This window comes from Oncorhynchus kisutch, linkage group LG17, assembly GCF_002021735.2.
Source record: "Oncorhynchus kisutch isolate 150728-3 linkage group LG17, Okis_V2, whole genome shotgun sequence".
NCBI lineage: Eukaryota > Metazoa > Chordata > Actinopteri > Salmoniformes > Salmonidae > Oncorhynchus > Oncorhynchus kisutch.
Genome location: NC_034190.2, coordinates 24,319,393 through 24,332,173, shown reverse-complemented (window position 1 = coordinate 24,332,173; position 12,781 = coordinate 24,319,393). Strand labels below are relative to the sequence as shown.

The following is a 12,781-nucleotide window of genomic DNA, read 5'->3' as shown; positions in this document are numbered from 1 at the left end:
CCAAGTCTCCAAGGTGATAAATCCACTTTATTAGGGATTCCCAGGGCTTCAGTGACCATCAGGAGGCATTAAGATACAGTACAGTTACAGTACAATACATAGCGCAATGTCACTTATAAACACTAGTGCTCATCATACAGTTAGATCATACCCAGGGCCATTTGTGGTGAAGTAGCGGCAGCAAACATGCTACCTACATCAGGTCAAAGTTATCCTGGTCCCAGATCAGTTTGTGCTATCCTGCCAACTCCTATGGTCATTGTAAATAACTTTTGGCAAGAGAGCACAAACTGATCTAAGACCAGGCTAGTTGAAAGTGTCAATTGAACAATATTTATCAAATATCACAGTGTTCAGTTCTCAAAACACGTACCAAAAGCCATAAAATCAACAACCTGTCAATCATGTTTGACAAAAAGGAGAAAAACATTACAGTACAATATTAGTTACACCCTGCCTTTAAAAACACTATGCCTATTGGTTTGTTTTAAAATGCAGGAGGGAGAGTTCATCAGTGTAAGGTTATAAGGTTATCTCTAAGGAAACTGCCAGAAATAAAGCAGTTCAACGCTGGAGAAAAAAGTGCAAATCGTAAGAAAGTGGTTGTTTTGGAGGGATTGCTGCGCCAAGGTAACCTCTTGCAGGATATGTCAACAGGGGACAAATACATATGATTCGCAATGCATTTCTATACTGTCCCAATCCTACTATCTCAGCACTATGCTGCCGTCTTGTGCTTCATTAGTTTTGCCTCTTCCACATGCCTTTCTCCACTGTGACCTGGCCACATCATGAGTCAATGTTGTGCTTTTATGATACCATAGCCGTCTCTCTTCTGTATGTCTCTCACTGCAGCCCGACCCTGACAAACACACACACTCTCTGGTTCATGGGTCATTACCTGAACATCAACTATAACAACAGCAACCAACCAGTACGGTAAAACTCTGTTTAGAAACATTAGTATAGAAACCCCTTAGTCTTTTGAACAGGAGATTGAAAATGCAATTACACTTGGCTTTGGGGTGCATATAGAAATGGAGAGAGAAACCCTACATACAATACAGTACACTGCACAAGTCATGTCACGTCACACAGCTACCATATGTGGTGGAAAGCCAGTTTACAACCAGGAAATGACATCATCATGACATCACATGCAATTTTGCCTGTGTTGGGGATGGTACTGGTGGTGAGATGCAGGAATGTCACTGTGAATGATGCCACTGACTTTAATGAGGTTCCGGTAGCTCATTAGCTTGGTGGAGGTAAGGTGTGCTGGAGGGTCAGGGGTCACCTCTTTCTAGGCATGCTCAGATGAGGAGCGTATCATCACTTCTCATAGGGTACCCGGGCCAGAAGGACCCGCACATTCACTTACTTCAACACATACCTCATAACAACCTCTATGCCTTTGTTATATACATAACATTTCAATCCCAAATGGATCTTGGTCAGGTTGCTGTTAACCTGTACAAGCTATGTGTTGGAGTAACTGAGTGGGCAGGCCCTCTACTCCTCCATGTCTCAGATGAGCACCCTGAGCTCCTCGTCAGTCAGCTGGTTGACCTCCATGATCTTCTCCAGCTGTTCAGCGTAGCACGTCATGTCCTGCAAGAAGTGAGGTATCCTCACATGCTCCATCAGCGCCAGGCCTTTCAGACGATCCACGTCCTCGTACGACACCTGGGCAGGCGGGCAGACAGGAACAATCAAGATGGAAATCATGCGAATGTATTTTAGAACAAGCAAAATAAAACAGACAGACAGAAACAATCAAGATGGAATTTGTGCTAATTTAATAAAATAAGGTTTCTATTAAGCAGGGAGTGCCAGTGGCCAACCCCCTCCTGGCAGGCTTTTGTTCCAGCCTTACTCTAACACACCTGGAACTGCCCAGATGAGCAGCTCATTGATGTGTTCGAGCAGGGCAGGAACAAAAGCCTGCATACCAAGTAGCTCTCTAGGAGGGTTGGCCACCTGTGCTATACAGATAAGCCTAGGAGGACAGACAGTAGTAACACTGGAAGCCTATCTGTGTGAAACACATTGTGAGTCATGTGTTCCCTCCCTATGCCTGAAGTCATTCTTCTTCTCAGGCAGAATCACATGGTCTGCTCTGCTCTCTCATACAGCTGTAGTTACATAAGCTTATTCAACCTGGCATCTCATTCAATTTCATGTGCAAATAAGCATTGTCGTTATGGTGAAGGAGAGAGGAAGAGAGGAGAATAATATGAAAGCTGTGCAGTCAAACACATCCAACGTATTGCCTTTGTCTCCTGTCTGCAGTGTAATGCAAACCCTTTGAAAAATAATAATTATGCACAAAAAGGCATAGGATGCAGACCATAGAATAAGAATTGGTTACCTTGTTAGCCGGTTAGGCAGCCTCCTGATAAACCTACTCTAGTCTGACACATTAAACAGACCCCGTTACCCACCTTCCCCAGGGACATGAGCAGCTGGAAGTTAATCCTCTCTCTGTGTCTTAGGATCTTCAGGATGCCGTCCAGGTACACCTGGTCCTTCCTGAAACAGCCTGAAATATACAACAAGCCCATCAAGATGACAGCAGTACGTACTGAAACAAGCTGAAATATACAACAAGCCCATCAAGATGACAGCAGTACGTACTGAAACAAGCTGAAATATACAACAAGCCCATCAAGATGACAGCAGTACATACTGAAACAAGCTGAAATATACAACAAGCCCATCAAGATGACAGCAGTACGTACTGAAACAAGCTGAAATATACAACAAGCCCATCAAGATGACAGCAGTACGTACTGAAACAAGCTGAAATATACAACAAGCCCATCAAGATGACAGCAGTACGTACTGAAACAAGCTGAAATATACAACAAGCCCATCAAGATGACAGCAGTACGTACTGAAACAAGCTGAAATATACAACAAGCCCATCAAGATGACAGCAGTACGTACTGAAACAAGCTGAAATATACAACAAGCCCATCAAGATGACAGCAGTACGTACTGAAACAAGCTGAAATATACAACAAGCCCATCAAGATGACAGCAGTACGTACTGAAACAAGCTGAAATATACAACACGCCCATCAAGAGGACAGCAGTACGTACTGAAACAAGCTGAAATATACAACAAGCCCATCAAGATGACAGCAGTACGTACTGAAACAAGCTGAAATATACAACAAGCCCATCAAGATGACAGCAGTACGTACTGAAACAAGCTGAAATATACAACAAGCCCATCAAGATGACAGCAGTACGTACTGAAACAAGCTGAAATATACAACAAGCCCATCAAGATGACAGCAGTACGTACTGAAACAAGCTGAAATATACAACAAGCCCATCAAGATGACACCAGTACGTACTGAAACAAGCTGAAATATACAACAAGTCCATCAAGATGACAGCAGTACGTACTGAAACAAGCTGAAATATACAACAAGCCCATCAAGATGACAGCAGTACGTACTGAAACAAGCTGAAATATACAACAAGCCCATCAAGATGACAGCAGTACGTACTGAAACAAGCTGAAATATACAACGAGCCCATCAAGATGACAGCAGTACGTACTGAAACAAGCTGAAATATACAACGAGCCCATCAAGATGACAGCAGTACGTACTGAAACAAGCTGAAATATACAACGAGCCCATCAAGATGACAGCAGTACGTACTGAAACAACTGAAATATACAACGAGCCCATCAAGATGACAGCAGTACGTACTGAAACAAGCTGAAATATACAACGAGCCCATCAAGATGACAGCAGTACGTACTGAAACAACTGAAATATACAACAAGCCCATCAAGATGACAGCAGTACGTACTGAAACAAGCTGAAATATACAACAAGCCCATCAAGATGACAGCAGTACGTACTGAAACAAGCTGAAATATACAACAAGCCCATCAAGATGACAGCAGTACGTACTGAAACAAGCTGAAATATACAACAAGCCCATCAAGAGGACAGCAGTACGTACTGAAACAAGCTGAAATATACAACAAGCCCATCAAGATGACAGCAGTACGTACTGAAACAAGCTGAAATATACAACAAGCCCATCAAGATGACAGCAGTACGTACTGAAACAAGCTGAAATATACAACAAGCCCATCAAGATGACAGCAGTACGTACTGAAACAAGCTGAAATATACAACAAGCCCATCAAGATGACAGCAGTACGTACTGAAACAAGCTGAAATATACAACAAGCCCATCAAGATGACAGCAGTACGTACTGAAACAAGCTGAAATATACAACAAGCCCATCAAGATGACAGCAGTACGTACTGAAACAAGCTGAAATATACAACAAGCCCATCAAGATGACAGCAGTACGTACTGAAACAAGCTGAAATATACAACAAGCCCATCAAGATGACAGCAGTACGTACTGAAACAAGCTGAAATATACAACAAGCCCATCAAGATGACAGCAGTACGTACTGAAACAAGCTGAAATATACAACACGCCCATCAAGAGGACAGCAGTACGTACTGAAACAAGCTGAAATATACAACAAGCCCATCAAGATGACAGCAGTACGTACTGAAACAAGCTGAAATATACAACAAGCCCATCAAGATGACAGCAGTACGTACTGAAACAAGCTGAAATATACAACAAGCCCATCAAGATGACAGCAGTACGTACTGAAACAAGCTGAAATATACAACAAGCCCATCAAGATGACAGCAGTACGTACTGAAACAAGCTGAAATATACAACAAGCCCATCAAGATGACACCAGTACGTACTGAAACAAGCTGAAATATACAACAAGTCCATCAAGATGACAGCAGTACGTACTGAAACAAGCTGAAATATACAACAAGCCCATCAAGATGACAGCAGTACGTACTGAAACAAGCTGAAATATACAACAAGCCCATCAAGATGACAGCAGTACGTACTGAAACAAGCTGAAATATACAACAAGCCCATCAAGATGACAGCAGTACGTACTGAAACAAGCTGAAATATACAACAAGCCCATCAAGATGACAGCAGTACGTACTGAAACAAGCTGAAATATACAACAAGCCCATCAAGATGACAGCAGTACGTACTGAAACAACTGAAATATACAACGAGCCCATCAAGATGACAGCAGTACGTACTGAAACAAGCTGAAATATACAACGAGCCCATCAAGATGACAGCAGTACGTACTGAAACAACTGAAATATACAACAAGCCCATCAAGATGACAGCAGTACGTACTGAAACAAGCTGAAATATACAACAAGCCCATCAAGATGACAGCAGTACGTACTGAAACAAGCTGAAATATACAACAAGCCCATCAAGATGACAGCAGTACGTACTGAAACAAGCTGAAATATACAACAAGCCCATCAAGAGGACAGCAGTACGTACTGAAACAAGCTGAAATATACAACAAGCCCATCAAGATGACAGCAGTACGTACTGAAACAAGCTGAAATATACAACAAGCCCATCAAGATGACAGCAGTACGTACTGAAACAAGCTGAAATATACAACAAGCCCATCAAGATGACAGCAGTACGTACTGAAACAAGCTGAAATATACAACAAGCCCATCAAGATGACAGCAGTACGTACTGAAACAAGCTGAAATATACAACAAGCCCATCAAGATGACAGCAGTACGTACTGAAACAAGCTGAAATATACAACAAGCCCATCAAGATGACAGCAGTACGTACTGAAACAAGCTGAAATATACAACAAGCCCATCAAGATGACAGCAGTACGTACTGAAACAAGCTGAAATATACAACAAGCCCATCAAGATGACACCAGTACGTACTGAAACAAGCTGAAATATACAACAAGCCCATCAAGATGACAGCAGTACGTACTGAAACAAGCTGAAATATACAACAAGCTCATCAAGATGACAGCAGTACGTACTGAAACAAGCTGAAATATACAACAAGCCCATCAAGAGGACAGCAGTACGTACTGAAACAAGCTGAAATATACAACAAGCCCATCAAGATGACAGCAGTACGTACTGAAACAAGCTGAAATATACAACAAGTCCATCAAGATGACAGCAGTACGTACTGAAACAAGCTGAAATATACAACAAGCCCATCAAGATGACAGCAGTACGTACTGAAACAAGCTGAAATATACAACAAGTCCATCAAGAGGACAGCAGTACGTACTGAAACAAGCTGAAATATACAAAAAGCCCATCAAGATGACAGCAGTACGTACTGAAACAAGCTGAAATATACAACAAGCCCATCAAGATGACAGCAGTACGTACTGAAACAAGCTGAAATATACAACAAGCCCATCAAGATGACAGCAGTACGTACTGAAACAACTGAAATATACAACGAGCCCATCAAGATGACAGCAGTACGTACTGAAACAAGCTGAAATATACAACAAGCCCATCAAGATGACAGCAGTACGTACTGAAACAAGCTGAAATATACAACAAGCCCATCAAGATGACAGCAGTACGTACTGAAACAAGCTGAAATATACAACAAGCCCATCAAGATGACAGCAGTACGTACTGAAACAAGCTGAAATATACAACAAGCCCATCAAGATGACAGCAGTACGTACTGAAACACCCAAGGCCTGGTAGAAAATGCTGACTCCAGGAGGATACAAAGCTAAAGCTAGAGATAAGTGTGTGCCTGCATGCAGGAATGCCTATGTATGGGCGTGTGAACAAATGTGTGTCTGTGTTAGTTACCAGGCTGTGCGGTGTCGCTCTGCCCCCTCTTGGCTCGTACACAGTAGTCCCAGCGTGTGTTGGGTTCCTGGACGAAGCGTCCCAGGCTGTGGAACAGCTGAGAGAAGGACATGCGGCTGGCCTGGTACACAGTGTAGTAGAGCAAGGCAGCCCTCCACAGGGTAGGGTCCTTACGGAACAGGACAGAGTGTATGCTGGCCAGCCCCTCCTCAGTAGGGTTCAAAGGTCGGAGGTTGTGCTTTTTCCTTCCGACTCCGCTGCTCCACGGCTGCTGGGCGTTGTTGATGCCCCGGAAGTAGTGTGTGCCTGGGGAGAGGGCACAGACACAGGAAATGACCACAGTGGCTACATTGCACCAACAGGGTGAAGAGACCCATTGACAATGTACTTGGAAGCTGAACTCATCCTCGAAAAAATAACTGTGCTGCTGAGTACAGCAGAGCAGACTAGTGGGCCGAGGCAGCACACAGCAAGTTCAGTATTGAGTGGACCAGTACCATGAGTAATGATTGTGTTCATTTAAATGTGCTGTGGTTGAGTATGTGCTTCTTATGAACCAAGACATGTTTTGAACCTAACACTCCTGACCCGTTCTCCGTGATCCAGGAGAAACTCTGTGCATCGAAAGACCCTTGAAAGACATTACTGTGTGGCTGTAATACTGGAAAAACACTGGGATTTGTGCACCTCTTGACAAAACTAAGCATGATAGAGGTATAATGGAGTTATACTACCCACTGATCTCATGTCGTAGCATGCCCTCCAGCCAGTGTTCCCGGGCTGTGGCAATGTTGATGGTCAGAGTAGGCCGGCTGTTCACCACCGTCATGGACGCTCTGGAGAGGAGGTCGTCTGTCACATTGACCACTATCTGACAACAGACAGAGGGAGTGATGTTGAGACTCACTTTATATGGAGCACTATCTGGTAAAGACACCACAGAGAGATATGTAGTTATGGAATGTGTACCTTAATAAGCGCTACGGTACCAAAGCAGGATATGGGGTTACTATGTGAGGAGGGGACTGTGTGGCGGTTACGTCATATGAGGGAATTGTTTTGATTGGGGTGTGCAGAATGTTAATGTTAAAACATAGCTGACCCAGGATCTGTGGTAAGGGGTACCTTCTACCTTTCTCCAGGTAAAAGTTGCCCTTGACCACAGATCTAGGATCAGATTACTCAAGACGCTCTCTCACCTCCCCAATACAGCCCTCCTTTTCCATGTACTTCTTGACCAGGTACCAGATCCGGCCCTTGGTGAGCAAGTTTCCCCCTGTGGCCTGCTCAAACTTCTCATAGTTCCCATACTTCTGGAGGGCCAACTCCATGATACGCACCGCCTGTAGGGGGAAACACAATGACATGCCGTCAACTAACAGACAACATTAGGCTCAAATCTAATGATGGACTCCGGTATTATCTTGGTAAGGATACAGCTATAAAGGCTTGATTCCATTCGAGTGCAATTTGTGTTCAGATGATATTGAGGGAAATAACAAGAACTTGTCTCGTCCTTCAGTTGATTTGTTTGAAGGGACATACTGCATAGAAAACAGCTCCCTATAATTAGGCTATATCGGGGATGGGCAACTTTAATGGGGGTTGGGGACTCTAAAAATCTGAACTCATCATGAGGGGCCACAGTTGCCCCTAAGTTTTAGAGTTAATTTTGTGCAATTCCACACATGTTTCCATAGGGTGTAGAGAAAATGCCATTTTACAGCTAATTTCCTACAATTCTACACATTTCACCACAGGGCTTTAATTTGCCCTTGATTACTTCACATTTAGATAGCAGTCCGCTAGAATAACTTAACAATTGACAAATGTTTTGCTGACATGGGCTAATTGAGTGACTATCAGTGACTGACATAACAATAGAAAAACTGTTGATTTTTGAATTCGCACCTTGAGCAGGGCCCTGTGGGCTACCAGTTGCCCCTCCCTGAGCTATATAAATAGCTCCCTATTGGGAATTGCACTTGGAGTCATTTTGTCCAGTAGCCAGGGCAGGGCAGAACAGGTCAGTGCTTTCTCCATTCTCTCTAGTGTGTGTTCAGGGCTGTGGACTAGGCTTAAGAGACAGTCCCTACTCTCTACAGGTCATTAGAGATCATCCTCTCTCTCGCCCCAGCACACACGCCACAGAGATCAAGTAGAGACCAGAAATCAAGTCAGTTCTGTGAAATGTACAGTAACTGGAGTTGTTATGCAATAGTACAATTACCTGTTCACATCACATAGAGTAAATCAGTTTCTAAAGTTGGGCAGATAGCCTAATTTGTGTTTCATCGTTTATTTAAGTTTAATAACAGTTCATTCTGATCATGGAGTATGTAACAAAAAAGGTGTCCTTTTCTACATTAAATCTACATCAGTAGAATGAATGGACACACAGTTGTACATACTGGGAGTGTGTAAAACAAGACTGGTGCCAGGAGTGGAAGAAAGAAAACATGATAGCACAAACGGCAATATCCTCCACAGGATCACTTTACAGTGCATTTCCTGTAGTCTTCACTCAACTAAAGAGGCTGCCATATGTTACTATCAGTATACTAGTGTTACCCAGGTAGCTAGTATGCAACAGAACACCTCAGGGGATGCTACTAAGTTCAAACTGCACTCGAAACACTAGACCAGACTACATTCTATTAATTCTACAGAACTATAATTTAGACAGAGGCCTATCTATTACAATCCTTGTGATTTACAGTAGTACTCATTACTTTAAAGCATAAACCTCAGGCCTTTTATTGGAAACGTATTTGTCCCTCAATTCATTCTTGTAGCTCCGCTAACTATCTATGTATCGTACAAAGATGTGCATTCCAATTCATGTATCCATTAAGCTATACGGCGTCTGATTTCTCTTGTCTTTCCTGTTGGCGTAATCACAACATGACTTTTAACATACTCAACTATTGATCTGTCGGTAGAGTAGCTTGTTGGATATCTGCCCAGAATAAGGGCTAATGTGGATATCCATTTGATACATACTAATGTGGATAGATATTTTCTGCCTCAACCCTACAGCTCAGACAGAGAGAGCACTGGTGTCTTTTTCTATCTCCTGACTGGTGTGCTAAACTGGAGTTTTAAAGCAAGTTTTTCCCAAATAATCCATCCAATCTTGTCTGACAGGATTTGTCTGCTACCTGGTTGCGTGGCTTTCACTGAGTGGCCAGATTTACTTCAGCTCAGTCTACCTCTTGCCTTTGCTGAAAATAGTTGTATAAAACCTGTGTCCCGTTCCTGGCCTTACACTTACCTGTGACAGTAATTGACATGGTAGTTCACTCCTCACCTCTCCACTGTGTTAGCTGATGTGTAGGTAGATTTCTGATTTAAAATGGCCGAAAAGTGCTATTAATTCATTAACATGGGTCTCACCTGTGTCAGAAAGCGGTCGGAGGCGTTGTTGTGGCGAGCCAGCACCAGCGGAGACACAGGGTTGCTGTACTCAAACTGAGGATTGTAGCTGAAGTCCGACTTGAAGAACTTCACCTTCTCCTTCTCCACGTTGGACGGCTTGATGGCAGTGAGGATGCAGAGCTTCTTGACCCCGGCATTCTCCCCTTCCCGCATCACCCCTCCTCTGGGCAGAGAGGGCAGCTTGGTACGGGGTGAGCTGGTGAAGCATGTTTTCCGGGGCCGGGAGACAGGGCTGGGGGACAGGCACGTGGTGCTACCCAGGACCTTGATGCTGTGGGCTGGCTTGGGCCCGCTGGGGAAGCCCCCTGAGGCGGAGGAGAAGACATGGTGGTGGGAGGAGAGCCTGGTGTCTCCGCTGCCCTGCTGGCCCAACAGTAACAGAGGAGTTACAGACGGACGGCGGTGGCTGTTGTGTGACCTGCAGGTTGTAGAGGCACATCTCACAGTCTTCTTGGGCCTGCGGTACGGGGAGTGCATGGGGCTCTGTCTCTCCTCCTCCTCGGCCTGCAGGAGTACATTGTAGCTGCTGGTTCCCGTGGTGAAGAGGTCCTTGAGTATGCTGGATGACAGCTTCTCCAGGCACACCTGAGTGGGGCTCACAGGCCGCTTGTCTGGCACCCTGGGGCTCGAGTACTTCTTAGAGATCTCCATCTCTACCGGCACCATCGAGCTAAGGAGGAACTTCTTAGACTGCTCCATCTTTGGCCAATGGAGCCTTTCTGAAACAACAAGTGATGATGACTGACCGAGGGTTGAGTCAGTAATGCTGACGCAGCAGCTTACTTATTTTAGATTCTCTCACTCGCTCGCTGAACAGTACCTACATAGAATAATCCTCTTACAGAACAAGACACAGAGGAGTGTCTTCAGTCTGCAGCCAGTTCAGCTCTAAAGCTAGACTTATGTGAATTCTGTCATGTGTGCGTGCGTTGTTCAGAGAACCCTAACAGAGGTTTATTCAATAGCTCAGAAGGTGATATCATCGGTTTGGGTTTGCAGTGCAACACTGACTCAATCAGCCTCGGGCAATAAAGGCTGCTACTATCCTCCTCCCCTTCATACAATCACAGTGCATAGACCTCAAATGGACATATCCAACATACTCTGCAGTTACAGCTTTATAGCAATTGTATCAGCAGTCCTTAGTGGGACTAGCAACTATGCTTCATTGATTTCTCTATGCACAAAGCACAGTCAGTTATGATGTAGGCCTAGTCACCTAATTATTCCCATCATGTCTCCAGAGTCTGACAGGGTAGCAGCCCTTGTGCAGAGCCTTGTGTCCTGACCTCCAGTGGGATGGCTGGATGACCAGGAGCATCATCACACTCTGTATAACCACTCTGTTCAGACAGGAGCGCTGATGTGGAAGTTATGCAACCACTGCACTAACAACACAACCACTTCAGGGCTTCAGCAGATCACATGGCAACAACAGATTTGAAAACAAACCATTCCAGATAACATTGCCAAGCTGAATCATTCCAAAAGATAAGGGAGTCAGTAGCTGGTCACAGAACAAATACATTAAGAATGGATAAATATCCCTTTTGACCATGTCAATGTTTTCTGCTTTATTACAGCAACAGGTGTCTTTTGCAGTTCTTCTACAAAATAATTGTCGTGGTGCACTGCAAAATAGCTTCGATTTTTGAGGAAGTATAGTTCCGACAAGTAATGCAGTACAATAGCTACTGGAAGTTAGAATGCATATTTAGACTGTTATAACAATTTGGCTGTACTTTTAAATAGCTATTTATTTGAATGTGTGATTTTATTTAAAGTGACGTTGGGCGTCTTGAAAAGCGCTTAAAATAAAATGCATGATTATTATTAAGCATGTAATTACTTTATGACAGCTTTGTAATTATGTCTAAAATAACTTAGTGTCAAAACAGTTGCAGAATGATAGGAAAATGGAGCATATATGCAGCACAACTGTTATAAACCTAATAACGAAGACACTTTAAAGTCATCATAAAGTATGCTTAGCTACATAACAGTAACCAATAAAGCATTGTATCTGTTTGAAGTTCCGTGTGTTTCTGTTGCTGCCGGCGTTCTGACCAGGTTGGACATATTCAAGTGAATTCAAGGCATAACACAGATCAAGTGCATACATACCAGTGACGTTTATTGATTCGAGCATCCTCTGAGACTTTGTTCCGCGGACAACCACTTGACAACGTCTTCCAAGCAAAAAACAAGTAGCTTGCTATTATAGCTAGCTAACAATTAACGTTAGCTAGCTAACAAGCTTGCCAACAGTCACTAACCTAACCTAGCTCGCTAGTTAGCTAGGTCAAACTGAACAAGACTAGCTGGCTATGGTCGATAACAGCAGCTACCCAGCTAGCAGAGAACGTCCTCCGTTGAGCTCCTCGGCATCAGTCGTGTCGCTGTAGTTCTGGAGCTGTGACAAGATACGAGCTGTTTCCATGGTGCCCCGGCAACGTCACACAGAAACACTTGTGCTTCTGTGAGACTGTTATTTTCAGTAAAAATAAGATACAAGATTTTTTAGTTATAGTTATACATAGTTTATACTAATGTATCGCTGAATATAGGGCTTTGAATGTGCAGGATACAGCTAAGTAAGCTGTCCCATTGGCTTTGTGTGGTTGAG

The 12,781-nt window shown here is 43.6% G+C and overlaps 1 protein-coding gene across 2 annotated transcripts; it reads right to left on the bottom strand.

The window, feature by feature from the left end:
- LOC109907369 (uncharacterized protein KIAA0895) lies at window positions 1–12,700 on the bottom strand. Of its 2 annotated transcripts, none has more exons than XM_020505302.2 (7): window positions 12,280–12,700; window positions 10,114–10,874; window positions 7,917–8,060; window positions 7,456–7,588; window positions 6,718–7,023; window positions 2,445–2,542; window positions 1–1,686 (listed from the first exon to the last, which is right to left on the bottom strand). In XM_020505302.2, exons 1-7 carry the CDS (start codon window positions 12,302–12,304, stop codon window positions 1,528–1,530), a joined length of 1,626 nt encoding a protein of 541 aa, XP_020360891.1. In that variant the 5' UTR covers window positions 12,305–12,700; the 3' UTR covers window positions 1–1,527. The 2 variants fall into 2 exon arrangements, with proteins under 2 accessions (XP_020360891.1, XP_031649269.1); XM_031793409.1 differs by having other exon boundaries at window positions 10,114–10,870.
- Window positions 12,701–12,781: the final 81 nt, after the last annotated feature.